The sequence below is a fragment of the Trichechus manatus genome, unplaced genomic scaffold (genome assembly GCF_000243295.1).
Source record: "Trichechus manatus latirostris isolate Lorelei unplaced genomic scaffold, TriManLat1.0 scaffold00151, whole genome shotgun sequence".
NCBI lineage: Eukaryota > Metazoa > Chordata > Mammalia > Sirenia > Trichechidae > Trichechus > Trichechus manatus.
The window spans coordinates 3,050,093-3,074,412 of NW_004444087.1; the positions used below are offsets into that span (position 1 = coordinate 3,050,093).

The following is a 24,320-nucleotide window of genomic DNA, read 5'->3' on the forward strand; positions in this document are numbered from 1 at the left end:
ACAGCCTTCAGTATGGATTACACCTCAACATAAAGAAAACAAAAATCCTCACAACTGGACCAATAAGCAACATCATGATAAACAGAGAAAATATTAAAGTTGTCAAGGACTTCATTTTACTTGATCTACGATCAACGCCCATGGACATACCAGTCAAGAAATCGAACTATGCATTGCACCGGGTACATCTGCTGCAAAAGACCTCTTTAAAAAAGCAAAGATGTCACTTTAAGGACTAAGGTGTGCCTGACCCAAGCAATAGTGTTTGCAATTGCCTCATATGCATGTGAAAGCTGGAAAGTGAATAAGGAAGACCGAAGAAGAATTGATGCCTTTGCATTATGGTGCCAGCGAAGAATACTGAAAATCCTGTGGACTCCCAGAACAATGAACAAATCTGTCTTGGAAGAAGTACAGTCAGAATGTTCATTAGAAGCAAGGATGATGAGACTTTCTCTCACATATTTTGGACATGTTATCAGGAGGGACCAGTCCCTGGAGAAGGACGTTATGCTTGGGAAAGTAGAGGGTCAGCAAAACGAGGAAGACCCTCAACAAGATGGACTGACACAGTGGCTGCAACAATGGGCTCAAGCATAACAACAATTATGAAGGTGGCGCAGGACAGGACATTGTTTTGTTCTGTTGTACATGTGGTCACTGTCAGTCAGAAATGACTCAACAGCACCTAACAACAACAACCATAATCCAACCTAGTGATGTCTTATACCACCTAATAGTCTATGGAAAAGGCAGGCTCCAAATCATTATTCCCATTTTGCAGATAAAGAAACTAAGGCTCAAGGGTGATGTGACATGCTGCAGGTCACAGAGCTCTTTGTGGTGAAATCAGAGGTCTGGCTCTATAGCTTGAATTCTCACCCCATGCAGAAACTGGGTCTGTGGTCAGACCTACCTGTTGCTCACCTCTTGGCCCCCTCCTCAATGGTCTCTCCTTCTTCCACTTTGCCCCCGAAGCCATTCCACCGGCCAGCCCCAAAGCCTCGTTTCTTCATGCCCAGCAGGACTTGCTGGGGCTGCAGTACCAGGACCAGCGTATACAGCCTGGTGGTGCTCATGGTCCCCTTCAGTCTATGAGAAGGGCAAAAGGGCTGGGTCAGCCTTGATTGGTGTGGATGGTGCGTGGATGGAAGAGGATGTGCTGCAGTGGGCAGGTGGAAGGGAAATGCACTTTAGAAGACAGGAGGGAAGGCTGGTGGTAATTCCTAGCCCTTCCACATGGTAGGTGGCATGAGGGGTAAGTGGAGGTAGAAACAGGTCTGTTGTTGGGTGCTGTGGAGTCGATTCTGACTCATAGTCACCCTGTGTGACAGAGCAGAACTGCCCCACAGGGTTTTCTTAGCTGTAATCTTTACGGAAGTAGATTGCCAGGCCTTTCTTCTGCTGGGTGGGTTCAAACTGCCAACCTTTCTGTTAATAGCAGAGTGCTTAACTGTTGCACCACCAGGGCTCCTTAGAAACAGGCCTAGCCCTCAGACTACAGGGCATCAGCGCCCAGCCTCCAGCAGTCAGGGCTGGCTCCATCTTCCTTCCCCCATTCCTTACTCTCTTAGGTATAGAGGACACATGACCTTTCCCAAAAGGACTGTTCCTGCTCCTGCATCCACCCCTTGGAACCCAAAGCCGCATACAGAAGCAGGAGGGCAGACCAGCCCCCATGCCCACCTGGGACCAAAATAAGTGTGCGGCAAGTGCAACAGTTCTCCTGTTGGCCTGTAGCCTTTGCCTTCTTACTACCCTAGGCTTCTTTGGGGTACTGGATCTGATTCTGTCTCTGTAGCAGCAGGCCCTGAATCCCAGAAAATGCATGGCTCCAGACAGGGCGCGTGCACCCACAAGACTAGGCCTCCCTCCTATGAAAGGAGTTCATATCCTGCTTGGAACCATTGTTGCTCTGAGACCTAGTACCCAAGAGGACACTGGAATCCCAAAGGCCCTCCCTGCATGGTCCAGAGAAAGACACTAAGAGTGAGACTTTACCTGCATTATTGCTGGAGGCAAGATGCTGAAGAAAAGCTAGAGGACCGGGACAAGTTTCCCATCGATCTTTCCCTCTCCAAGCCTTCCTGGCCTGGGGTCTATGGAACTCAAGGCTCCTACTCGGGGATTACACCCAGGTGGGGCTCAGGATTTAGCACTGGGGTCCTCCTTGGATGCCATGGTTTCTGATAAAAGCAGGGCTTTGGGTTGGTTCGACCTCCTGCTGAGAATCTGTATTTCTAACAAGTTTCCCAGGCGATGTTAATGTTGCTGATTAGGGACCAATTCTGAGAACCACTAGTAAAGCAGTGGTTCTCAAAATTTATTATACATAAGAATTACCTGTGGATCGTGATAAAATGTGATTCTGATTCAGTATATCTGGGGGTGGAAAGGCAAATTCTCAGCAGGAGGTTGAAACAAACCAAATTGGTTGGAAGCTCTGGATAAAAGATGTCTGTCTGGTTCCTGGTGGAGGGAGAAAGCCAGGGAAGACTGGGTCTCCCTAGTCTCAGGCTGTAACTGCCATCAGGCCTGTGTCCTGACACTGACCTGCTCATGCCCTATACCCTGACTTCTTGAGCAAACTATGATGATGATTCTAGCAACGTCAGCTAGCGTTTAGTATGCACTGACTATATCTAGTGTCACAATGGTTAAACGTGAGGCTGGTAACCAAAAGGCTGGCAGTTTGATCCCACCCATTGGCTTTGTGGAAGCAAAGACCTGGAGATCTGCTCCCATAAAGATTACAGCCAAGGAAACCCTATGGCACTGTTCCACTCTTGTCACACTGGGCCACTATAAGTTGGAACCAACTCCATGGAACCCAACAATATACCACGTGGAGTCCCTGGGTGGTGCAAACAGTGAACATGCTTGGATGCTAACTAAAAGGTTGGAGGTTTGAGTTTAACCTAAGTCACCGTGGAAGAAAGGCCTGGCGATCTGCTTCCAAAAAACCAGCCACTGAAAACCCTATGAAGCACAGCTGTACTCTGGCACACGTGAGGTCGCCCTAAGTAAGAGTCGATTCCATGGCAATTGGTTGGTTGATTGGCATATACTAGGCAGGGTGGTAACTGTTTTAAAAAATTATCCCATTTCATAGATCCAACAAGTCTATAAATTAAGACTTGACTTCTGCAGCCTCAGAGGAGGAAACTGACGATCAGGACGGCTAAGTAACTCACCCAAGGTCAAAGCGCGGAGGCAGTAATGCCACACGGGTCACGGCTCCTAGAATTAGGCGGGTCCCTTAATGTCAGGGGCAGAGTCAGCCCCACAGTCGGCCCTGTGGCCCCCGCACGGAGTCTCCTGCGAACTGTGGCCCCTTTCGAGGGGAGGATAAGACAACAACCGTAGAACCAGTTTCGGTCTGGCCTACTATGCATATAGTAGGTGCTCCATAATTCCCGCTCGTCGGGCAGAAAGTGGCGGTTCGCGCGCCGGAAGTGAGACAGAAAGTGTGACCGGGTACTTCCGGCAGCGCAGGCGCAGCCTAGGCAGCCGAGTCGGACACCGTTCGCGGACTGAGTGGCAGTGGTGTGGGAGCAGTTGTGGACTCATCCTGCGTTTATGGAGCGCTTGCTGCACACTTGTGCCCGCGTGCAGAGAGGAGTCAACGGGTGAGAGTCGCCCGCCGCGTTCCACCCTCTAAACTTCGGTGTCCCGGTACTAGACGGGGAGTGCCCCCACCGCTTATCTCCTAGGGTTGTTGTGAGGATTGCTGTTGTCGGTTGCTGTGGGGTCGATTCTGATTCATGGCGACCCAATATGTGCAGAGAAGAGCTACCCTGTAGGGTTTTCTTGGCTGTAATCTTTTATGGAGGCAGATCGGCAGGCCTTTCTTCCACGGTACCACTAACCGCAGTGGGGTCAAACTAACAATCTTTAGGTTAGTAGTCCAGCGCAAACCGTTTGTGTCACCCAGTGACCTCGTATTGAGGATTAAAAGGAAGTAATATACGGTGCCGATCAACAGTGCTTGGGACACAGTAAGTGCACAATTAATGTTAGAGCAAAACATCCAGTGCTTAGTCCCCGGGAGCTTGTCTAGGGCAAGAACTTTAAATCACAAAGCACGTGACTACTGTGTCACAGTTGTGTTGAGGGGGAGGCAGAGGGGGCGGGGATGCATCACTGAGCAGGTGACTAGGTGGAGGGCTGATGAGATCGTACGGAGGGGAGAGGAGAGCCTGTGAAAGAGACCCATGCCCGAGGGTGCATGGGACTTCTGAGAGACAGAGGGCCTCTGTGGGGAGAGTTCAGTGGCAGGGATGGGGGGGGGGGGGGGGGCTGGGGAATGGGACTGCAGAGGCCAGCGGCCTTAATTGTCAGATTAGTGGATGTGTGAGAAAAGTCTTCATTTTGTCTACCTGTGAATTCCACTGTCCATCCCTTCCCAGCACTGGAATTTGTTCTGGTGTTCCAGGATCAGTCTATGCTGTCTTTCCTCAGACCCCATAAGCCTTCTGAAGACAGTGATACACTAGTCATTGTTTCCAGATGTGTCTATGTGCTTTGGTGTTGAAGGAGCATGGGGCCTTGGAGCTATTTGCACATGGCTAACAAGCACTTGGGTGCTAACTGAAAGGTCGGTGGTTTGAAACCACCCAGTGGCTCAGCAGGAGAAAGGCTTGGCGATCTGCTCCCATAGATTACAGCCTAGGAAACCCTATGGGGCAGTTCTGCTCTGTCACATGAGGGCACTGTGAGTCGAAAACTGACTCCACGGCACCCATCAACAACAATGGGGATAGTGATAGCTTTCTCTGCTCAGAAAAAATGGACCTAGAACTTACTTTGTAAAGTTGGTCTGAGTGTTAAGTGAGGGGAGGTGTGTCTAGCTCCTGACATGGTGCTGGCCATGATGGGCAGTCAGTAACTGTTAAAAGCCTAACTTGTCCAAGGACACTCGGAAATTGTCCTTCAGCTATTCACACGGGTTGAGTTCAATTTTATTAAAGAATTTGACAGGCCGGTCCTGTGCTAGATGCTGAAGACATGTAACCAAGTAACTAAAAGCCAGGGCTAGTTCTCCTGGGTTTTCTCACACTCTCAGAGCCCAGTGAAAATTTATGCCAGATGAGAAAAGAATATTGCTTGCATTAATTTTATCAGGAACATTAACTGTTGTTGTCAGTTGCTGTGGAGTAGATTCCGACTCATGGCAACTGCTTGTGTGTCAGAACTGCTCCATAGGGTTTTGAAGGATGTGACCTTTTAGAAGTAGATTGCCAGGCCTGTCTTCTGAGGCTCCTCTGGGTGGGTTCAAACTGCCAACCTTTTGGCTAGTAGTTGAGCGCTTAACTGTTTGTGACACTCAGCTGCCTGATGTTAACTAGTATTGGGAAAATTTTGGTTGCTATAAACAAGGTGACTTGTTTAATCCCTTCTAATTAAAATACTTCAGGGGAAAAAAACCCTTCTTGACCAGAATGTAGAATCCCTGCTTTCTGGCTGTAGCTTTGTCAAGCCCCTTTCCTCTTGGGTGTCAGGGCCCCATCTCTCCAAATGAGTGGGTTGAACAAAGGGCCCCTCTAAGCTGGTGACCTGCTGATCTACGGAATGCTAACCTGTGTGACTCTTTGTTCTCTCAACAGGTACTTCAAGCTAGCGTGCATGTCCCTTCAGAGGTTCCACACGGCTGTGAGTTGTCCCAAGGGCCGGACGGGCGCCGAGCACCTGTGGCTAATGCGGCACTTGAAGGACCCGTTTGTGAAGGCAGCAAAGGTGGAGAGTTACCGGTGCCGGAGTGCCTTCAAGCTCCTGGAGATGAATGAGAGGCACCAGATACTGCGGCCCGGGCTTCGGGTGCTGGACTGTGGAGCAGCGCCTGGGGCCTGGAGTCAGGTGGCCGTGCACAGTGTCAATGCTGCAGGCACAGGTGAGCCTCTGAGGGCCAGGAGGCTAAGCAGGTGCAAGCGAGCTGCCCTCCCGTCTGTCCATGCCATGGGGCTAGTGAGCCACTTTCTGACGGCACATAATTTGGAGTTGGTAGTCTAGTAATAATAATGATAAAAACAGAGCATGAAAGACAACGTATGAAGGTGCAATGAAAATGAGCATCAGCTCGAGTCACGCCACCGAGATGTCATTATTGTTGTTGCTGTCAAGTAGATTCCAACTCATGGCAATCCCGTGTACAGAGCAGAACTGCTCCATAGGGTTTTCAAGGCTGTGACCTTGAAAGGAGGGTGACCAGGCCTGTCTCCAGAGGCACCTCTGGGTAGGTTCGAACCATCTACCTTCTGGCTAGTGACCGAGCACTTAATTGTTTGCACCACCCAGGGACTCCACACCTGGATATAACAACATTTTCACTTTGGTGTACATCCTCTCAGAATTTGTTTTTACATAAAAAAAAGCCCAGTTGTCATCTAGTTGATTCTGACTTATGGTGACTCCATGTGTGTCAGAGTAGAACTGTGCTCCATAAGGTTTTCAGTGGCTGATTTTTCAAAAGTAGAGCACCAGGCCTTTCTTCTGAGGTGCCTCTGGATGGACTTGAACCTCCAGCCTTTTGGTTAGCAGCTGAGTGTGTTAACCATTTTACTACCCAGGGACTCCTTTGTATATATATCTACATATATATGCTTTATTATATTTTCAAAAATGATATTATACCATACTCTTCTTGTTATTTGGAGCCTGCTCTTTTCACTTCACAATCAGCCATCTTTCCATGACAGGACAACTGAGTCAACCCCAGAGGTTTCTACATCCTGTTCCTGGAATCCCCACAGAGGTCCTACATGGCTGCCTGCCTTGAGGATCTCAGGGGCTTCATGACTAGACTCTGGGTTCTCTACTCTGGTCAACCCATGGGGTCAGCCTTTATCTGCTTTACCTTTTAGGGTTTTGACTGAGATGTTCTATGTGAAAAGGTTTCCCTGATTAAAAAACAGACAAAGCAACCATCTATAGAGTCAGAAGATGGTGTCCTCATTGTAAACAGCTGCATCGTGTTCCATGTAGTGGTTATGCTGTAGGCTAACCAGCCCCCTTATTTGGGGCATCCAGGCTGCTTCCAGGTGTGTTGCTAGTATATGCGCTGCTGCTCCTGGGAGTCTCCTTAACGTTCACATTTCCTGCTGTAGAGTTTGAGGGCACCTGCAGGCCCTGGTGTTTAAACCATGTGTAGCAGTTCACAAAGGTCTCTCCCACACACCTTGAATACCCTATGGGGCAGTTCTACTCTGCACACATGGAGTCACCATGAATTGGAATCTACCTGACGGCAACTAACAACAACACACGTTAGAGCAAGCCCCCTGTGGCCATTTCTTAATTAGGAAGTTGAGGTTCAGAGTTCAGTGACTTGTTCAAGTGCAGAGCTGGGGATGCTGGGCTCTGGCTCATGCACCAGCCTCACAGGTGATAGGTGTCTGGTGAACTTGTTGACTTTGCTGCCGCCCCTTGAGTGGCCATGCCTGTGGCTGGGAAGTCTCCCAGGGCTTTAGAACAGCCCCTACCTGCTTTTTTGGCTCAGTAAAAATTTACTGAGTAAATTTTGTATCAGACAATTTAGTTCCTTTTCCCACCACTGAGCCTATCCGCAGACCTAACAGCCAAAGTCAGTGGTTCCTGATCCCTTTGTTGTTCTTCAGAAGCAGGGAAATGGCTCCATTTAAGATGTAGGAAGAAGTGGCAAATAGCAAAGTGTGTGGATAATCTGAATTTGGTTTCTTTTCCTCCCAGGAGTTGCAAAAATGCAACCAGTCATTTGCCTTTATTAGCGGCTTCCTAGGTTGCAGTAGATGGGATGTTAAAGGAAAGAAAGTTCCAGTGAGGAAAGTGAGACAGGAGGTGTCCTGCTTTCTGGAGATGAAATGTGAGGGTGTTTACCTCTGAGAAATGAGGTACTGTTCAAAATACCTGGACTTCCAATCTTTAGGTAGCACAGCCTTTTATGTAGCAGAATAAACTAGCAGACCGTGACTGTACCCTTAAAAAAATGAGTTATTGACAGAGCCAGAGGCCCTTCTCAATGCCAGGATTAATGTAGAGATGCGCTCCAGGGCCCGTGAAGGAGGGGCTTTAAACGTGGTGCAGGGTGGGGGTTTGTGGAGGCTGAGGAGAGCTGTTGGCGGGGTGGGGAGTCCCATGAAACAAGAGGATCTTTTTTATTTTACAACTGGTATTACTGAACTATGGGTTGGATATTGATTTTTGTACCCTATTTTGTACCTGTGCATTTTCCTATCTCTCTGTTTGTTTCTAATAGTTTTATGTACTGCAAGAAATTGGATTAAGCTGCAGAATGGATTTGCTGATTTAGTCCAGAGACACTTTCTATACCAGTGTATGGCTTTCTATAGCAGCCCTGGTGGCACAGTGGTTAAGTGGTCGGCTGCTAACCAAAAAGTTGGTGGTTCAAACCCACCTGTCACTCTGGTGGAGAACGATGTGGCAGTCAGCTTCCATAGAGATTGCAGCCTTGGAAACCCTATGGGGCCGTTGGAATTGATTCAATGGCAAGGGACTTTATGGATATCACTTTCTATTTTAGTTAATCAAAAAGATAAAGATCAGCGATAAGAACCTTTCACAGAGATGGCCTGGAGTCCTGAGATGGTATTAGAGTTGGAGTCAGAAGTCCTGGGTGGAGCCCTGGGCCAGCCTGTCACTGTGTGACTCTGGGAAGGAAGCTTGTCCTCTCTGGGCCTCCGTTTCTCATATGTGGCATTAAGGATGCCTCCCCTGCCATGTCTTCATAGGGTATGTAGACAGTAGGAAAAGGCCTCGTGTGAGCAGGTTTGCACATTAGCTCTTTTCCTTGGTCCTGCTATTTCTTTGTGACCATTTTGTGGTATGTATTCTTCTGGAAAAATTCAGGATATAAACAGTACATTCACTGTTTCTTCCTTAGATCCCAGCTCTCCTATCGGCTTTGTGCTTGGAGTAGATCTTCTTCACATATTCCCCCTGGAAGGAGCCACTTTTTTGTGCCCTGCTGATGTGACTGACCTGAGAACCTTCCAGAGAATCCGAGAACTGCTTCCTGGACACAGGGCAGATGTGATTCTGAGTGACATGGCCCCCAACGCCACGGGAATCTCGGCCCTCGATCACGACAGGCTCATCAGCCTCTGCTGGTCCCTTCTGGACTTGGCACCACACATCTTGCACCCGGGGGGGACATTCCTGTGTAAAATCTGGGCTGGAAGTCAAAGCCATCGACTGCAGAAGAGACTGACACAGGAATTCCAGAGCACAAGGACTATAAAACCCAGCGCCAGCAGGAAAGAATCATCAGAGGTGTACCTCTTGGCCACACAGTACTGGAGAGGGAAAGGGTCTGCGGAGGAATGAGAGTCCTGCCTGTCAGTTTCCTCCTGGTGGCTCCGACTCATGGTGACCCACACACGTGTGTCAGAGTAGAACTGTGCTCCATACGGTTTTCAGTGGCTGGTTTTTCAGAAGTAAATTGTCTGGGTGCACTTGAACCTCCAACCTTTCGGTTAGCAGCTGAGCATGTCCACCATTTGCACCATCCAGGCACTCCCTCATAGTGGTTAGATCCTTTTAAATAGCAAATGTAGCCAAGAGCTGCTGGGAGAGTGGAGATGTTGTCTGGGAGGTACAGCAGGACAAGTGGGAACCCTTTTTTAAACCAAAAAGAGATGGCACAACTATATTCAATGGCCACGGTATATGATAAAAAACAGCCTTCTGGGTCATAATTTGTGAAGATAAAGTTATGAGCAAAAGATAGGGGAAGAGAGAAGGGTAAAAAGAGACTGACTGAGGGAAAGATAAAAAAGAATATACTGAGGCAGAGATACCTCCATGTAGCTTCACTGCCTTACAGACTTAGCATCCTACAGGGAAGCAGGTTTCCACCCTTGGTCTAAAGATAACAATGCACAGGTTGTTATCTTGGCTACATAGTGTAATGCAGAAAAATCAGATATTTCAACCTGGGGATGAATTTCCTTCTCTCTGGTGGATAATCTGAGAATGCATCCATTCTTCACGCAGAACGAGTTCCCAGAGCAATTAGGGAAGACATTTGGTATGTATTTATGCACGGGGTGGGTATGCCTTGACTTCTGTTGGAAATCTATATTGCTGTAATCCTGCAGGCTCCAAAGACCATAAAGGTAATTGCCAAAGCAAGCAGTGATGTGGTGTGTTCATTTATTTTCTTTTACTCTTCCAGGAACTTGATGCATATCTATAAAAGAATATACATTGTATTAAGGAATTTCCATGCTTTAGTTTTTTTTTTAATAAACTGGTTTCTTAAAAGCCATTTCCTGGAGGTGTGCTCATCCCTCAAGAAGAGATCATTGACTGTATCGAGGATTAAATCCCAGGGACCGGTGGGGAGAATAGATACCCAGGAATCCCCATCAGAGCTATGGGGTCTGGTCCATCTCCCTGAAGGAAGCTGCAGGCCAGGTTTAAAAAAATTTTTTTTAAAAATTTTGGTTGCAATCGGTTAAGTCCAGAGAATGCAAGGTCCTACCTCCAGCACACCCTACCCCCAGCACTATTTCTTTCTGGAGTCACACAGACTTGGAAGTCTTGTCTTATGGAAAATCGATGCAACCCCCTGTGAACAGCACTTTAGAGGAAAGTACGGAGCAGGGCCGTGGAGGGAGGAGACGGTGAGAATTTAGAAAAAAACCGAACACAAACCGTCCTCAGGGAAGGGAGGGCTCTATGTTAACGGATACACAAAGTTACTGTAACTCAGGGAGCAATGGGATAACTGCTACAAGCTAGTACTGAGTCGAGGGTCAGCGGCGGGCGCTGCACAGGGGGCTGGCTGTTGGAGGTTGTCTTTTTCACCCCCTACTACATACTGGAAAACCCTGCTGGTGTAGTGGTTAAGCGCTATGGCTGCTTAACCGAAAGGTCGGCGTGTTCGAATTCACCGGGCGCTCCTTGGAAACTAGATGGGGCAGTTCTACTCTGTCTGTAGGCTCGCTATGAGTCTGAATCGACTCGATGGCAATGATTTTTTTTTTTTTTTCAATTACATGCTGCACCCTGGAAGAAGAGGGGAATTAGACTAGGTTCCGGCGCTCCAGGAGCCTACAGAGCACTGGTAAGACGGATAGATAGCCTAGTAAGCATAACTAGTCTATATTTCCCAGGCAGTCCATAGAAAAGGAAAAGACATATTAATTCAAATACTCGTTCAAATACTGTGGTAAAATCTTTCACAGAATGAAGAGTGCAGAAAAGTTTGGCCCTAGGAGGCCACCGTTGGCACTGCTACTCCACACATTACGGTACAAGGCATTGTGCCTCCGTTGAAGCCCACCCTGCGGTGGGTGGGGGGCATCCCGATATTCCATTGTGCGTCCTTCGGCTTTGAGTCCTCTCGGGGCAGCAGGCGGCACCATGTGCGGACGCCGGAACCCAAAACCAACCGAGCGCGAAGCCGGTCGCAGCCCGGCGCGTATCCCGTCACGTCTCGCGAGACTCGGCCACACCTCTCGCGAGACGCGGGCGCCGGCCGGAGGAGGGAGATCCGAGCGGCGGCAACGGGCTGAGGCGGCGTAGGTGAGGGCAGAGCGCGGGGCGTGGGGCTGGGTCAGGCTGCCTCTTCTCGGGCCCCGCCGCGCGATCGCCGCCCGTCCCTGCTCCCTGTACCTCGGGTGCTCCTTTCTGCGCCCGCCTGTGGGGGTCCGATCCAGCCTCCGTCCCTCCTTGCCTCGGGCTGGGACCCCACTCTTTTGATGACCTGGCGCTCCCGGATCTGCCCTCGTCTGTGGAGGTCTGACTTCGGTCCCGCCCCGCGGGGTTCAGCCTTCCCTCGTTCCTCCTCGCCCCGGGGTGCGGCTCCGCCCCCCCACTAGACTTGTCTTTCCCGCGAGGTCGGGCTTTCCCCTTCCCTTCTCACCCTGTATCAGGGTCTTTGCCATCCCCCTTCTCCCCACGTTCTCTCTCCACTGACTCCGAGCCTCTTAGCATCCTTGGTCACTCTTGTTCTTTTGACATCACACTTTGTGGTCAGTTCCTCAAGCCTCTGCTTAGCTGTTGGACCTGAGGGACTCGCTAGGACTGAGCAGCTTGTCAACAGAGCCGAGCAGGTGACCGTGAGGACCAGAGGGATGGTTTCCTGGCCAGTGTTGGGGATGTCAGTCCTTAGGAAGCTCGGAGCCTCAGAGACTGTCAGTAGAGAGGGATGCTCTTCCCTGAGCTCGGCCCTCAGGAGTGACTGCACCTTCATCTCCATTTCTCCACATGAAGAAAGCATGGTAGTTGCCCTACTCCAGTTGACAGAGATGGCTCACACCACTCATAATAGAAAAGTACCAGTACGAGTTGCTGTCAAGTCGATGCCAACTCATGGTGACCCCATATGTGTCAGAGTAGAACTGTGCTCCATAGGATTTTCAGTAGCTGATTTTTTGGAAGTAGATCATCAGGCCTTTCTTCTGACACACCTCTGGGTGCACTTGAACCTCCAATCTTTCCATTATCAGCCAAGTGTATTAACCATTTGCGCCACCCAGGTACTGCAGCTAGTAGGAACTTATGTTTCATATGTAGTATGCATTTGGAGAAAGTAGAAAATGTGTGTGGCCGACTTGTTAGTTGCCATGGAGTAGGTTTCGACTCATGGCCACCACACACGTGCAGGATAGAACTGCTACATAGAGTTTTCTAGGCTATGACCTTTTGGAAGTAAATCGCTAGGCCAGTCTTCTGAGGCATCTCCCGGTGGGTTCAAACTGCCAACTTTTCAGCTAGTGGAGTGCTTAATCATTTGCACCACCCAGGGACTCCTGCTGACTTAGCCTAGTGTAATGGGTGGTGGGACTCGCTATGTGAAGTGGTGTTGTGGATGGTGAGGGTCCATGTAATTTCTGTAGGTTTTTGTTATGGATTGAATTGTGTCCCCCCAAAATATGTGTCAACTTCATTAGGCCATGATTCCCAGTATTGTGTGGTTGTCCTCCCTTTCCTGATTGATGTGATTTTCCTTTGTGTTGTAAACCCTAATCTCTGCCTGTGGTTAATGAGGCAAGACTGGGTTATGTTAAAGAGATTAGGGTGGGATGTAACACCGTTTCTCAGGTCACATCCCTGATCCAATGTAAAGGGAATTTCCCTGAGGTGTGGCCTGCATCACCTTTTATCTTACAAGAGATAAAAGGAGAGAGAAGTGAGCAGAGAGTGGGGGACCACATACCACCAAGAAAGCAGCGCTTAGAGCAGAGTGCGTCCTTTGGACCCAGGGTTCCTGTGCAGAGAAGCTCCTAGTCCAGGGGAAGATTGATGACAAGGACCTTCCTGAAGAGACAGTCTTCCTCTGGAGCTAATGCCCTGAATTTGGACTTCTAGCCTACTAGACTGTGAGAGAGGAAATTTCTCTTCGTTAAAGCTATCAGCTTGTGGTATTTCTGTTATAGCAGCTCTAGATGACTAAGACAGTTTTGATAGCAGTCCGTTTGGAGGAGGGCAGTTGAGAGTGTGCTCTTGACTTCTAGCTCAAGGGGTTCTGCTGGGCTCAGGGGTTAGGTGGCCGGAAAGTTCCAGTCTCTTGGATGAGGAGGATGGAGTTTTCCAGGTAGCTGATGTACATGTTCTTTTCATTCTAGTGTATTCCATATGTCAGTTCTTCTAGGAGATGGCATTCTTATAAGAGGATATATTTGCTATATTTTTCATCATGGCATGAAAAAGTGTGGCCCTGGTCTAATCTTGCCAAATGGAAGGATTTGGGCTTCTCAGGAGTGCTCTGCTGCATTCTGCCCTTTAGGCCTTTGTCTGTGAGGCTCACAGCCGTGGGAGTGCTCATTCTGTACTCCTCCAACCATTTTTACTGCACAGTGTGACTGACAGGTGGGGAAGAGCAGCTGCCTTTCACGGGGGTGGACTTAACGCCCCGAGAAGATAAGGACTCCACTTGCACAAGGCCCAGGTTCCTGTTAAAAGGAGAATTCAGAGTCAGACCTAAGATTCTTCACTTGCTTTCTTTTTCAGGCGGTGAGGGTGGGAGGTGTTTTTCAATCTAACACTTAAGGGGAATGAAAGAGAGAGCAGGCTGTTGTCCTGAGGGGGACATGTTGTTGGTTGTAGGCATTACACACCTCCTGCCTGGTGTCAGGCTGTGAGCACAGGCTGCTGTTTCTCAGCCCCACTGCACACTGGCTCGTGGCCACGCAGAGCCTTTGGAGCCAGACACACCTGGATTCCAATCTCAGCTCTGTAACTTTTTGAAGCCTTGGTGTCATTATTTCTAAAATGTGTGTAGAAAGAACGAATTCATCAGCCTGTGGTAAAGATTGTGATGTCCTAAGAAAAATCACATTGTTTGTGGTCCTCCCAACAGCTTTACAAAGTTGCTTTCATTATCCTCAGTTTATAGACGAGGAAACTGAGGCTGAAGAAGTCGGAGTGCTCAGTAAATGTCTGATGCTTTTCTTTTTGGTACCCATGAAAATAGCAGTAAGACTCACTGGTGTCATCGCTAACATATAATGACAATTAACACTGCTGTTGTCACCATCATCTGTGTTGCCATTGTTTTTGTCCTGCCAGGAGCAGATATATAGCACCCTAGCAGTCAGCTAGCTCAGTGGCTGAGGTTTAGTGTTATGTTGTCTTTTTGTATGGTCTTTTCATGCCTTCATTTCTTTTCTGGTAGTGTTGGACTATGGACTCTCAGTTAACTTCCTAAGAACTTGGTTGTGGACACTGGAATGTTTTAAGGGCTGTAAGAGAGCTTTGGAGTCCTTGGGCGGTGCAGTTAGTTAATGTACTCAGCTGCTAATGGAAAGGTTGGAGGTTCGAGTCCATTGGTGCCTTGGAAGAAAAGCCTGGTGATCTACTTCCAAAAAACCAGCCATTGAAAACCCTATGGAAAACAGTTCTACTCTGACATATGGGGTGGCTGTAAGTTGGATTCAACTCCAGGTAACTGGTTTTTTCTTTAAAGAGAGTGATAGGAGCCCTGGTAGCACAATGGTTAAGAGCTCAGCTGCTAACCGAAAGGTCGGCAGTTCGAATCCACCAACCACTCCTTGGAAACCCTATGGGGCAGTTCTCCTCTGTCCTGTAGGGTCGCTATGGGTCTGAATCAACTCGATGGCAATGGGATTGGTTTTTGTTTTTGTTTGGAAAAGTAGGACTACTCAAAGGCACCCCCTAACCATGGTGGATGACAGAGCTGATGGCTCCTGGAAGAGCTTCCTGTAACCTCTCTTTTGTCTCCCTCCAGAAGGACGGTGGCAATGGAAGACCTGGGGGAAAACACCACTGTTCTGTCTTCCCTGAGATCACTGAACAACTTCATTTCTCAGCGAGTGGAGGGTGGGCCTGGGCTGGATGTCTGCGCCTCAGTACCGGGCTCTCTGCAGATGCAGTACCAGCAGAGCATGCAGGTGAGGGGCCTGGGTGGCCTGGGATTTGGGAGGGCCTGCTCAGGGCTCAGGGTGTCAGGCAGGTCAGTGTCCTCTGGAAACCTTGAGGCCCTCTGGCCGTCTTCTAGATCCCAACCTGGTTTTGGGGATATAGCTAGATTTCCAACACGGGTGTTCCTAGTTTGAGGAGATGGCTGGGTCTCCAACGTGGATGTTCTTGGTTTTAGGGAGATGGCCAAATCTCTAACCTGGGAATTCCTGGTTTGGGGATATGGCCGGGTCACCAACATGGGCATTCCTGGTTTGGGGATATGGCTGGGTCTCCAACATGGGCATTCTTAGTTTTGGGGAGATGGCCTGATCTCCAGTGTGGGTGTCCCTACTTTTGGGGAGATGACTGGAGTCCAGGATCTAGCCCTGAACGGGACTGATGCTCTCCAGCCCCAGCTCACGCCTGCACATACACGAGCTCATATGCACTAGCTATAGGACTGGAAGGTCACTTTATTCATGGAACTGAGTCAGAAAACACACTGCCTGGGAGCATGGCTGCCGGGGCCTCCAGCCAACTTGCTGACCCTCGGGAAGGCTGTGCTGTGACCACACGTCGCTTGATCAGCCCAGTGGGGGCACCAGGGCCATCAGTGAAGGAAGTGGACGTGTCATGGTCTCAGACTCTGGGGCCGTTTGCTCATCTTTGCTGAACTTGGCTATGGATGATTTTTGCAGTTTAGCTCTGGTTATAGTCTGATTGTCTTTATTCCACGTTCTTGTCTCACTGCAGACATAGTTCAAAGGCGTCCAGGGCCCAGGGTTGTGGGGTTGGGGATACCTGGGTCCAGACAACAGGGAGATGTGGTATCCTTAGTCCCACCCGGGCCTGTCATTTCTGCCTGCCTGCTGCCCCAAGCTCCACTGGCCCCTCTGCTTGTCCCCTTCCCATCTCCCTGCAGGTGCTGCTGGAGCCATCCTGCTGATGTAGCTTGAGTCAGACTGGCTGGTGGCTTCCTCTTGCCCTCGGAGCCCCGATGAGGCCCATGGCAGCATTTCATAAAACAAATGGGGGTGTGTTTCACATTTGGAGTCCTGGGTGGCACAAGTGGTTAAGTTCTTGATTGCTAACTGAAAGGTTGGTGGTTTGAAACCACCCAGAGGCACCTTGGAAGAAAGGACTGGCAGTCTGCTTCTGAAAGGTCACAGCCATGAAAACCCTATGGAGCAGTTCTGCTCTGACACACATGGGGTTGCTGTGAGTCAGAGTTGACTTGAGAGCAACTGGTATTGTGTTTTGTCTTTTTTTTTTGTTTTCACATTCATTGGTCGAGTGATTGAATTCTGCATATTTGTTAGTGTCCTTTCTTAGCAAGGGCTGCTCTTTATCCTGAGATTAGACCTTTTATACTTTTTTTTATTTGGGGGTTAAAACTCTCTTCGTAAATGGTGGTGGTAATAGATGATGGTTGTTTTTGACACTTACTCACTGGCAAAATAAGAAGTTGGCAACTCTGGTCTAAAAAGGTGTTATAATTTTATTTGATGCAAATGCTTGGGGACTTTTGGCTTGTGTCAGAACCAGAGTATTGTAGAACCTGAACTGGACCTTGGAGGATCCAGCTCTTGATCAGTTTGTGGTCCTGTTATGTACTTTCTCAGTTACGGGGGCAAGTCTCTGGGTGCCTTTCGCAGGGCATGCTGGTTCATAGTCACAGCAGCCTGGAGGACCTGCGCAGGCCCGTTCTTGCCCGTGCCTTGTCCCGGGACTGTAGTCACAGTTCTTCCTCTTGTCTGCTGAAGCCTCCCGAGATGGCAGGCGAGAAGGGCTGAGGATGCCGCGGGCCTGTGGGTCTGGAGGCAGAGATTGGTCTGTCTTGCCGGCCAAAGCCCTTTTTTGTTTTCATTTTTTTAGGGCTTCTATTTTAGCTTGAAGTTGTGTACAGTGTCCTCTGTCACATTGTTGTTTAAATGGAAGCATAATGTTTGAATTACGTTCTTTCTGATGAAATCGATGTTCCAGAAAGATGTGCTCATGTATCATGTGTATTTGTGGTCCTGGTCTCTCTGCTGTGCCATCCCTGGGAGGTGTAGTGCCCTCCTTCTTGGAGCAGGACAGGTATAGATGTGGATGTAACAGGCCTGCTTATCACAACCAGGCTGGAAAGGCTAGTGGGTTCACTGAAGGACAGAATTAGGACTCCCCAGATATCAATAGGTGGGGACTGAAATAAGAGAAAATACGATAGGGTTAAAGAAGGTGGACTGGACCCTCAAAAAGCACACGTGAGGGGAATGATGAAGATGCCTTTCCTCGCACCTGGATTGCTTGTCCTTGGCACTGTGGACGTTTCGGGCTGGATGATTTTAGTTTGCAGGACTTTCCTGTGCACTGTGGGAGGTCGAGCAGCATCCCTGGCCTCTACCCCCTGCATACTGGTAGTACCCTCCCCCTAGTCATGATACTCAGAAATATTTCCAGACACTGCCAAATGTGCTGGGGTGGGGGTGGGGGAAAGGGAGTATTGGCTCCGGCTAAGAACCACTGCCCTATCTAGTCCATTGCTTCTCAAACTTTAGTGTGCATATGAACCACCTGAGAATGTTCAAAAGGAGGATTCCGATTCAGTAGGTCTGGGTGTGACCTGAGAGTCTGTATTTCTGAGAAGTCCCCAGGCTATGCCATGCTGCTGGGTGGCAGCCATGCTTGGAGCAGCACAGCTTCAGCTGGTGAAGATGCAGCCTTTTACATTCAGGGATGCCCTTCAAGGCTTGAACCCACCCACCTACACCTCTGTGGGAGGTAGAATTATGAGCTGGCCCCCAAGTTTTAGGCCCCTGGTGTGCACACTTCCCCCCAGTTTTCCACGCTAACAGGGTGCTGCTGTAGAGGGGTTTGGTAGATACTAAGGTCTCAAATCAATCGACCTTAAGGTAGGGAGGTAATCTGGGTGGGCCTGGCCTAATCCCATGGGCCCTTCATTCTGGGTCTAGAGGTCAGACAAAGAGGTCTGAAAGATTCAAGGCAGACAAGGGATTCGGCTTGAGTGAGGTTCCTCGGCTTGAGTGAGGTTCCCCGGCTTGAGTGAGGTTCTCCGTTGCTGGCTTTGGAGAGGGAGCAGAGACATGGCAAGGAGTGTAGGCGGGCTCTAGGACCAGTGGTGGCCCTAGCTGACAGTCAGCAGGGTCACAGGATCTCAGTCTTGTAGCCACGGGAACTGAATTCGCCACAGCTCTGGGCTTGGAGGGGGACCTGGAGCTCCAGTGGGGCGCAGCCTGGCTGACACCTTGTTTTCAGCCTGTGAGGCCCTGAGCAGAGCGCCAGTCCTGTGGGTGGGCTCCTCACCTCAGAGCTGTCAGCCAACCTTGGGTGGTGTTCACGCCGCTCCGTGTGTGTAGTGTGTTACCTGGCATCAGAAAACGAATGTGCCCCTTCTCTCCAAACAGGCATACACAGGCTCATCTTGAAATATGCTCTCCTCTGTCCATCCTTGTTATTGTTTCCTCTCTCCCAGTTGGGGCCCTGGACATTCTTTCCTGTACCCTAGGCTCAGTGCCGGCCACCTGGGGAGGGTGCTCAGTAGGTGTGGGTTGAGTAGAGCTGGGGCCGTGGCTGACGCAGCCGCTGAGGTTCTCTCTCTTGTTTTTCTGGGCTTGCTTAGCTGGAGGAGCGAGCAGAGCAGATCCGCTCCCAGTCGCACCTCATCCAGGTGGAGCGGGAGAAGATGCAGATGGAGCTGAGCCACAAGCGGGCCCGTGTGGAGCTGGAGCGCGCAGCCACCACCAGTGCCCGGAACTACGAGGTGGGTGCAAGTGGTCCCATCAGATGGTGAGAGGTGGGAGCCCTGCCAGCTTAAAGCCAGGGTGCATCAAGTCTGGGCTGTCGGGCATTCCATCAGAGGCTAGCATTGAAGGGGGCAAGAACTAGAGTGCAGACCCGGCAGAGATTGTGGGCAGCACAGGGGCGACAGGGTTAGGGAGTCCCAGGGGTCCAGGTTGGGTCCTACTCAGCTGGTCAGAGGCCCTCAGAGGAGAGTGCCTCATCTCAGTGGAGGCTTTCTTTTCTCTGGGCTTGCCCAGGGCTGGCAGGGGACAGACACACAGCCTCCCTTTTGCTTGGGGAGCAATGAGGTTTTACTTAGCATGTGGATCCCCTATTTCCCTGGCTTCGCTCAGCAGCACCTTGCCAGGGTTTCCAGTAAGTGCAGATTAGCTGTGGAGATGCTGTCGAGGTTCAAGCAGTCTGTGCTCTCCCTCCCTGCCTCTCCGAGGGTAGGTGTGTGGCCCACTTTGGCCTCACATGGCTTATCTGCACTTTCTGTCTTAGCCTCCTAGGGATGCCGTCACAGAAATACTGAAAGAGGTGGCTTTAAAAAGCAGAATTTATTTTCTCACAGTCCAGGAGGCGGGGAGTCTGAATTCAAAGGCGTGGCTCCAGGGGAAGGTCCTTGTCCATTTCAGCTTCTAGTAGCTGCCAGCAATCCTTGGCATTCCTGGGCTTGTAGATGCGTCTGTCTGTTGCCTGCCTTCCTCTTCCCCTGTGTATATCTCTGAGCACCTGCTGCTGCTCTGTGGGTATAGGAGCCGAGTGATGGGTCATCATGGCAGGGGTCTGCAGACCCTTTTGTGGGGAAACCTGAGGCATGAGGCGATGCAGTCGAGTCCTGGGGCCGCTGGTGAGCCTGAGCCTCCCTCTCACAGGCCTCTCTGTCCCTTCCCACAGACACAACTGAGTGGGGCCCAGGAGTCATCCAGACCTGGCTTTCAAATTGTTCCTTGGACCCCTGGGCATCAATAATGGTTTTTCAGGGGCTGCCCGTTTGGCATTGGGTAGGTAGGACAAACAGTGGGGATCTAACTCCTCATACCTGGAATCCATTAGCTGTTGTGACTCCGAGGGCCAAAGGCTGAGGGCCTGCCGTAGCTGCCTGTCTGCACCGGGAGCTGGAGTGCAAGGAGAACCACGTTCTGGTTCTGTGACTGCCAGCCAGGGTACTGCACTAGCAAAGCACCCTGTCACTGCATCCCTGAGGGTCCCTTGTTCTTGTATCCCTGAAGGTCCTGGCATCCGCAGGGGTCCGGGCATCCCTGGTGTCTTAAGTCATCTGCTGCTGCCACAATACCACAAGTGGATGGCTTTACCAAAGAGAAATTTATTCTCTCATGGTCTGCTAGGCTACAAGTCTAAATTCAAGGTGTCAGTTCCAGTGGAAGGCTTTCTCTCTCTGTCAGCTCTAGGGAAAGGTCCTAGTCATCAATCTTCCCGTGGTCTAGGAGCTTCTCTGCACAGGAACCTCGGGTCCAAAGTACGCACCCTGCTCCCGGCATTGTTTTCTTGATTGTATAAGGCCCCCCACTCTCTGCTGCTTCCCTTTCCTTTTATCTCTTGTAATATAAAACATGGTGCAGGACACACCCCAGGGAAACTCCCTTTACGTTGGATCAGGAATGTGACCTGAGCAAGGGTGTTACATCTCACCCTAATCTTCTTTATCATAATCCAATCTCGCCTCATTAACCACAGACAGAGATTAGGATTTACAACATATAGGAAAATTATATCAATCACAAAATGGAGGATAACCACACAATATTGGGAATCATGGCCTAACCAAGTTGACACATATTTTTGTGGGACACAATTCAATCCATGACACCCAGGGATCTCTGCGTCCCCGAGGATCCCTTCTCCTGGTGTCCCCGAGGGTCCCAGCATCCCTGAGGGTCCTTGCTGCAGGACTTCTGCTGTGAGTAGGTAGCACAAGTTCCTCCGAGTGAGGCCAGCTCTGGGAGCAACGAGAAGCTCTTGAAGGGGCTCCTCTAGGTCATTGTCCAGGCCACCTGTCACAGGACTGACCACGTTTGTCCCCAGGACTCTGGCTTCTGCTTTGTAGTTCCTGTGCTCCTGGGCAAGGGATCCTTGGAGTCAAAGTTCTGAATGTGAGTCCTAGTTCTGCCCCTTCCACACTGACTGAACAGTCCTGCATGGCCAGGTAGCCTTGAGGCCCCGAGAGATGTGTGACTCCGGGTAGGTTTGGGCCCCGGCATAGACTGTTGGCAGGCTCCTGTCTGCACCCCACCCTGCCCAGGCATCGCTCGAGGGGACGCTGACACAGGTTAGTTAAAGCAGGTATAATGAGGGCATCTACTGGAGCTGCAGAAGCGCAGATGCACTTTCCAGGGTTGACTCTGGGTTTTAGGCTCTCGTGCTGGTCTCCTCCCTACAGAGACCACCCTGCGAGCAGATGTGCAGTGCTGCATGGGGTTGTCTGTGCCAAGTGCCCACCTTGAGCCCTGGGGCCTCTCAGGACAAGAGGTGTGCTCCGGTGGTAAGGGCACCGATGTAGACACAGGAGTCCTGGCCCCCCTCCCTGAGGTGTCCCATCTCCTGTTCTGGGTCTGCACTGGCCTACCCAGTGGGTCTGAGACTGCCCTCTCTGGCTGCGGTCCTTGCCCTGGGAGGACTGGTGGCAGCCCCCCTGCTCTGATGAGAGTGAGGACCCACGTTGGGGGCACCTCTCACTCACACCATGTCCTGTCCTCCTGACAGCGCGAGGCTGACCGAAACCAGGAACTACTGACGCGCATCCGGCAGCTGCAAGAGCGTGAGGCTGAGGCGGCGGAGAAGATGAAGGAGCAGCTGGAGCGCAACCGGTCGTGCCGGCAGAGCTTGGATGCCGCCAACAAGAAACTGCGGGAGAAGGAGGACGGCCTGGCCGAGGCCAACGAGGTGAGGCCGCCACCTTTCTGGGCAGCTGCTCCCTGGGCCTGAGAGCCGTTGTCAGAGAAGAGCATTCACACCGAATTCCACCACCTTAGATATCCCTGTGACGTTTTCAATTCTTCACAGTGCTTCCCACATACGTACGGACATTTAGACATTGTTGTCATTGTAGTAACAATACTAACTTCTCATTCTATGGTTTTTAGTTAATAAGTTGAGCGCTTTTTTGGTCTTTGTAATTCTGATTTTTTAATGGTTGGCTAATCCATTATTTGTTGTTTCCAAATGTTTTGTTTTTCATATGCACACGCGTACCTGTTTGATCTCTTTCTCAGATATCTTCACACATATAACCTTTTTGCTTTTGCTGAATTATTTATTTAGACAAATCCCTAGCAGTTGGGTTGTAGGGTCACCAGTTATAGCTGCCTCTGTGGTGTTTGCTACCAGTGGCTGTATCGTGCCACTAGCCTCTGTGGACTATTCTAGTTTCACATTAGCATGGCCTGCAGTGGATAGTGGTGTTTTTTGGGAACACTTGTTTTTTCAGAAGATGTACGTAGGTGCCTCTAGATTTGCATTTCTTTCATTTTAGCAAAGTCTGTTAGCATGTGATGGCTTCAGAGTATCTTTGAAACAGAGCACATATTAGTGATAGTCCCTACTGTCTCTATCCATTGAAGGCTGTGTGGATTCTAGAAAAAGAGCCCCACGCTGATGCTGGTGGAGCCTGGACTGTTCTGACCTTTCCTGTCCTGTTTCTGTGGTGTTCAAGATCACAGGTGCTGGAGGGAGAAGATGAAACGCTGCTGGGGAGGGCGTGGGGACAGCAGATCATTGGTATTCCATCTCTGCTTGCTTCTCTCTGCTTGATGGATCTTGGGAAGCAGCTCCAGGTTATTTTTGCCTCAGCAATGCTGGAGAGCATGTTAAGGTTGCTCCTACATCTATCTTCTGAGGTGGATGCTGGTAGGAGAGAGCGGGATGGGCTTCCAGAGGAATCCCACACGTGCCCCTTCTGGATCTGACAGTGCTGCCTGTCACCATCCCCGTGCTCTGAGCTGTGGCAGGGGCAGGTGTGGGTGACCTGTCCCGTGGTGGGGCCTTGTAGTTCAGTGAAGGCTGGTAGGTCTGCACTCAGTTCAGTTAAAAGCAGAGGAGAGTGAAACACTTGACACACGTAGTGAAGGGGATGGTGAGTGTGACCCAGCGTGGGGAAGGCCACAGTCAGGTGGAACAGGGCCCTGGATGTGGCTGCTTTTACCTTTTGGGTCTCAGTGTAAACGTCCCCTCCAGGGCTCTGGGTCTGAGGTTGCAGCCTCCCTCCTAGCTGTGTTCTCTTACCTCTCTTTTACCTGCCATTCCACTCCCCACAGGCACCCTCATTCACAGCACGCTCCCCTTTGACACTCTCTTGTCTGTGATCTGCTTGTTGGTGATTGTCTGATGCCCCCACGTGTTCCCCGTACCCAGCAAACCGCCAGTGCCCAGGGTGTGTCTGCTGAGCACAGTAAGACGTCCTGAACGACAGATTCCTTTGTTGGATATGGTTTTAATGCCTCTTGATTTTTTCTGGTTCCCTGTTGTAATGAGCAGACCATGTGGATTGTTCCCAGGTGGACAGTGGGGCCCCCCAGCATCACCCCTAGAGGATCTGGGTGACAGTAGGGAGGTGTTTCAGCTGGCTCTTAGGGGGTAAGCTTCTTGCGGATGGGTGAACAAGTGCCATGGGCTCTTGTTCCCCCAGACTGGGACCACCGAGTGTCCCTTCCTGTGGCAGCTTGGTCCCGGTCTGTCTCTTGCCCTCAGCTTGCTGAAGGGACATTTGCATTTGTTGCTCTCCATGGTATCTGTCTGGGGACCGGCTTTTCACGATGGCCCAGCCAGCACGCGCTTTTCCCCTGGGAGAGCTTCTGGGGTGACAGTTCTCAGGAGGAGCTGGTGAGGGTGGGTCAGAACCAGGGGAGGTAGTTCTGATGTGCCCCTGCTGTCTGGGGGATGCCAGGATGGGCCTGCTGCCTTGTCTCCAGGACGGCCTCCTTTCTGGACCCACCCCTTTCTGTGTAATGCTGTCCTCCTGGTAGTTTGTAGCCTGGCTGCTGGCCTAGGGCTCTTCAGTTCCCGAGGCGGCTCTAAGCTCCTCCCCTCTGGGTGGCTTTCACAGTTTAGTCCTGAGGACAGTCTTAGGCCCCACTTCCCAGTTCTAGAGAGTTCCTTGCTGCTGTCTATAGTACCATTTTTAGCAAATAGGTGGGAGGGTGGTATGGTGGGGG

General features: G+C 50.5%; 3 protein-coding genes across 4 annotated transcripts in view; 2 read left to right on the forward strand and 1 right to left on the reverse strand.

The window, feature by feature from the left end:
• NUDT1 (nudix hydrolase 1) overlaps positions 1-3,236 on the reverse strand; it is a 15,648-nt gene extending 12,412 nt beyond the window's left edge. Inside the window, exons 1-2 of the mRNA XM_004385965.2 lie at positions 3,195-3,236; positions 928-1,092 (exon numbers count right to left, since the gene is read on the reverse strand). Coding sequence (XP_004386022.1) covers positions 928-1,079 — 152 coding nt within the window. The 5' untranslated portion in view covers positions 1,080-1,092; positions 3,195-3,236. The remainder of the gene's footprint in view (positions 1-927; positions 1,093-3,194) is intronic.
• Positions 2,958-10,101, forward strand: MRM2 (mitochondrial rRNA methyltransferase 2). 2 transcript variants are annotated; one of them, XM_004385966.2, is made up of 3 exons: positions 2,958-3,629; positions 5,607-5,890; positions 8,876-10,101. In XM_004385966.2, the coding sequence occupies exons 1-3, from the start codon at positions 3,580-3,582 to the stop codon at positions 9,316-9,318; spliced, it is 777 nt and encodes a 258-aa protein (XP_004386023.1). In that variant the 5' UTR covers positions 2,958-3,579; the 3' UTR covers positions 9,319-10,101. The 2 variants fall into 2 exon arrangements, with proteins under 2 accessions (XP_004386023.1, XP_023596008.1); XM_023740240.1 differs by having other exon boundaries at positions 3,570-3,675.
• A 1,398-nt stretch (positions 10,102-11,499) lies between these two features.
• MAD1L1 (mitotic arrest deficient 1 like 1) overlaps positions 11,500-24,320 on the forward strand; it is a 491,032-nt gene continuing 478,211 nt past the window's right edge. Inside the window, exons 1-4 of the mRNA XM_004385925.2 lie at positions 11,500-11,523; positions 15,191-15,353; positions 18,986-19,126; positions 21,874-22,053. Coding sequence (XP_004385982.1) covers positions 15,204-15,353; positions 18,986-19,126; positions 21,874-22,053 — 471 coding nt within the window. The 5' untranslated portion in view covers positions 11,500-11,523; positions 15,191-15,203. The remainder of the gene's footprint in view (positions 11,524-15,190; positions 15,354-18,985; positions 19,127-21,873; positions 22,054-24,320) is intronic.

Bases quoted from the DNA above. Each gene is read 5' to 3' on its own strand.
- MRM2 (XM_004385966.2), top strand. From the start codon at position 3,580: ATGGAGCGCTTGCTGCACACTTGTGCCCGCGTGCAGAGAGGAGTCAAC. The intron at 3,630-5,606 runs GTGAGAGTCGCC...TTCTCTCAACAG, and splicing joins GTGCAGAGAGGAGTCAACGG to GTACTTCAAGCTAGCGTGCA. The intron at 5,891-8,875 runs GTGAGCCTCTGA...TTTCTTCCTTAG, and splicing joins TGTCAATGCTGCAGGCACAG to ATCCCAGCTCTCCTATCGGC.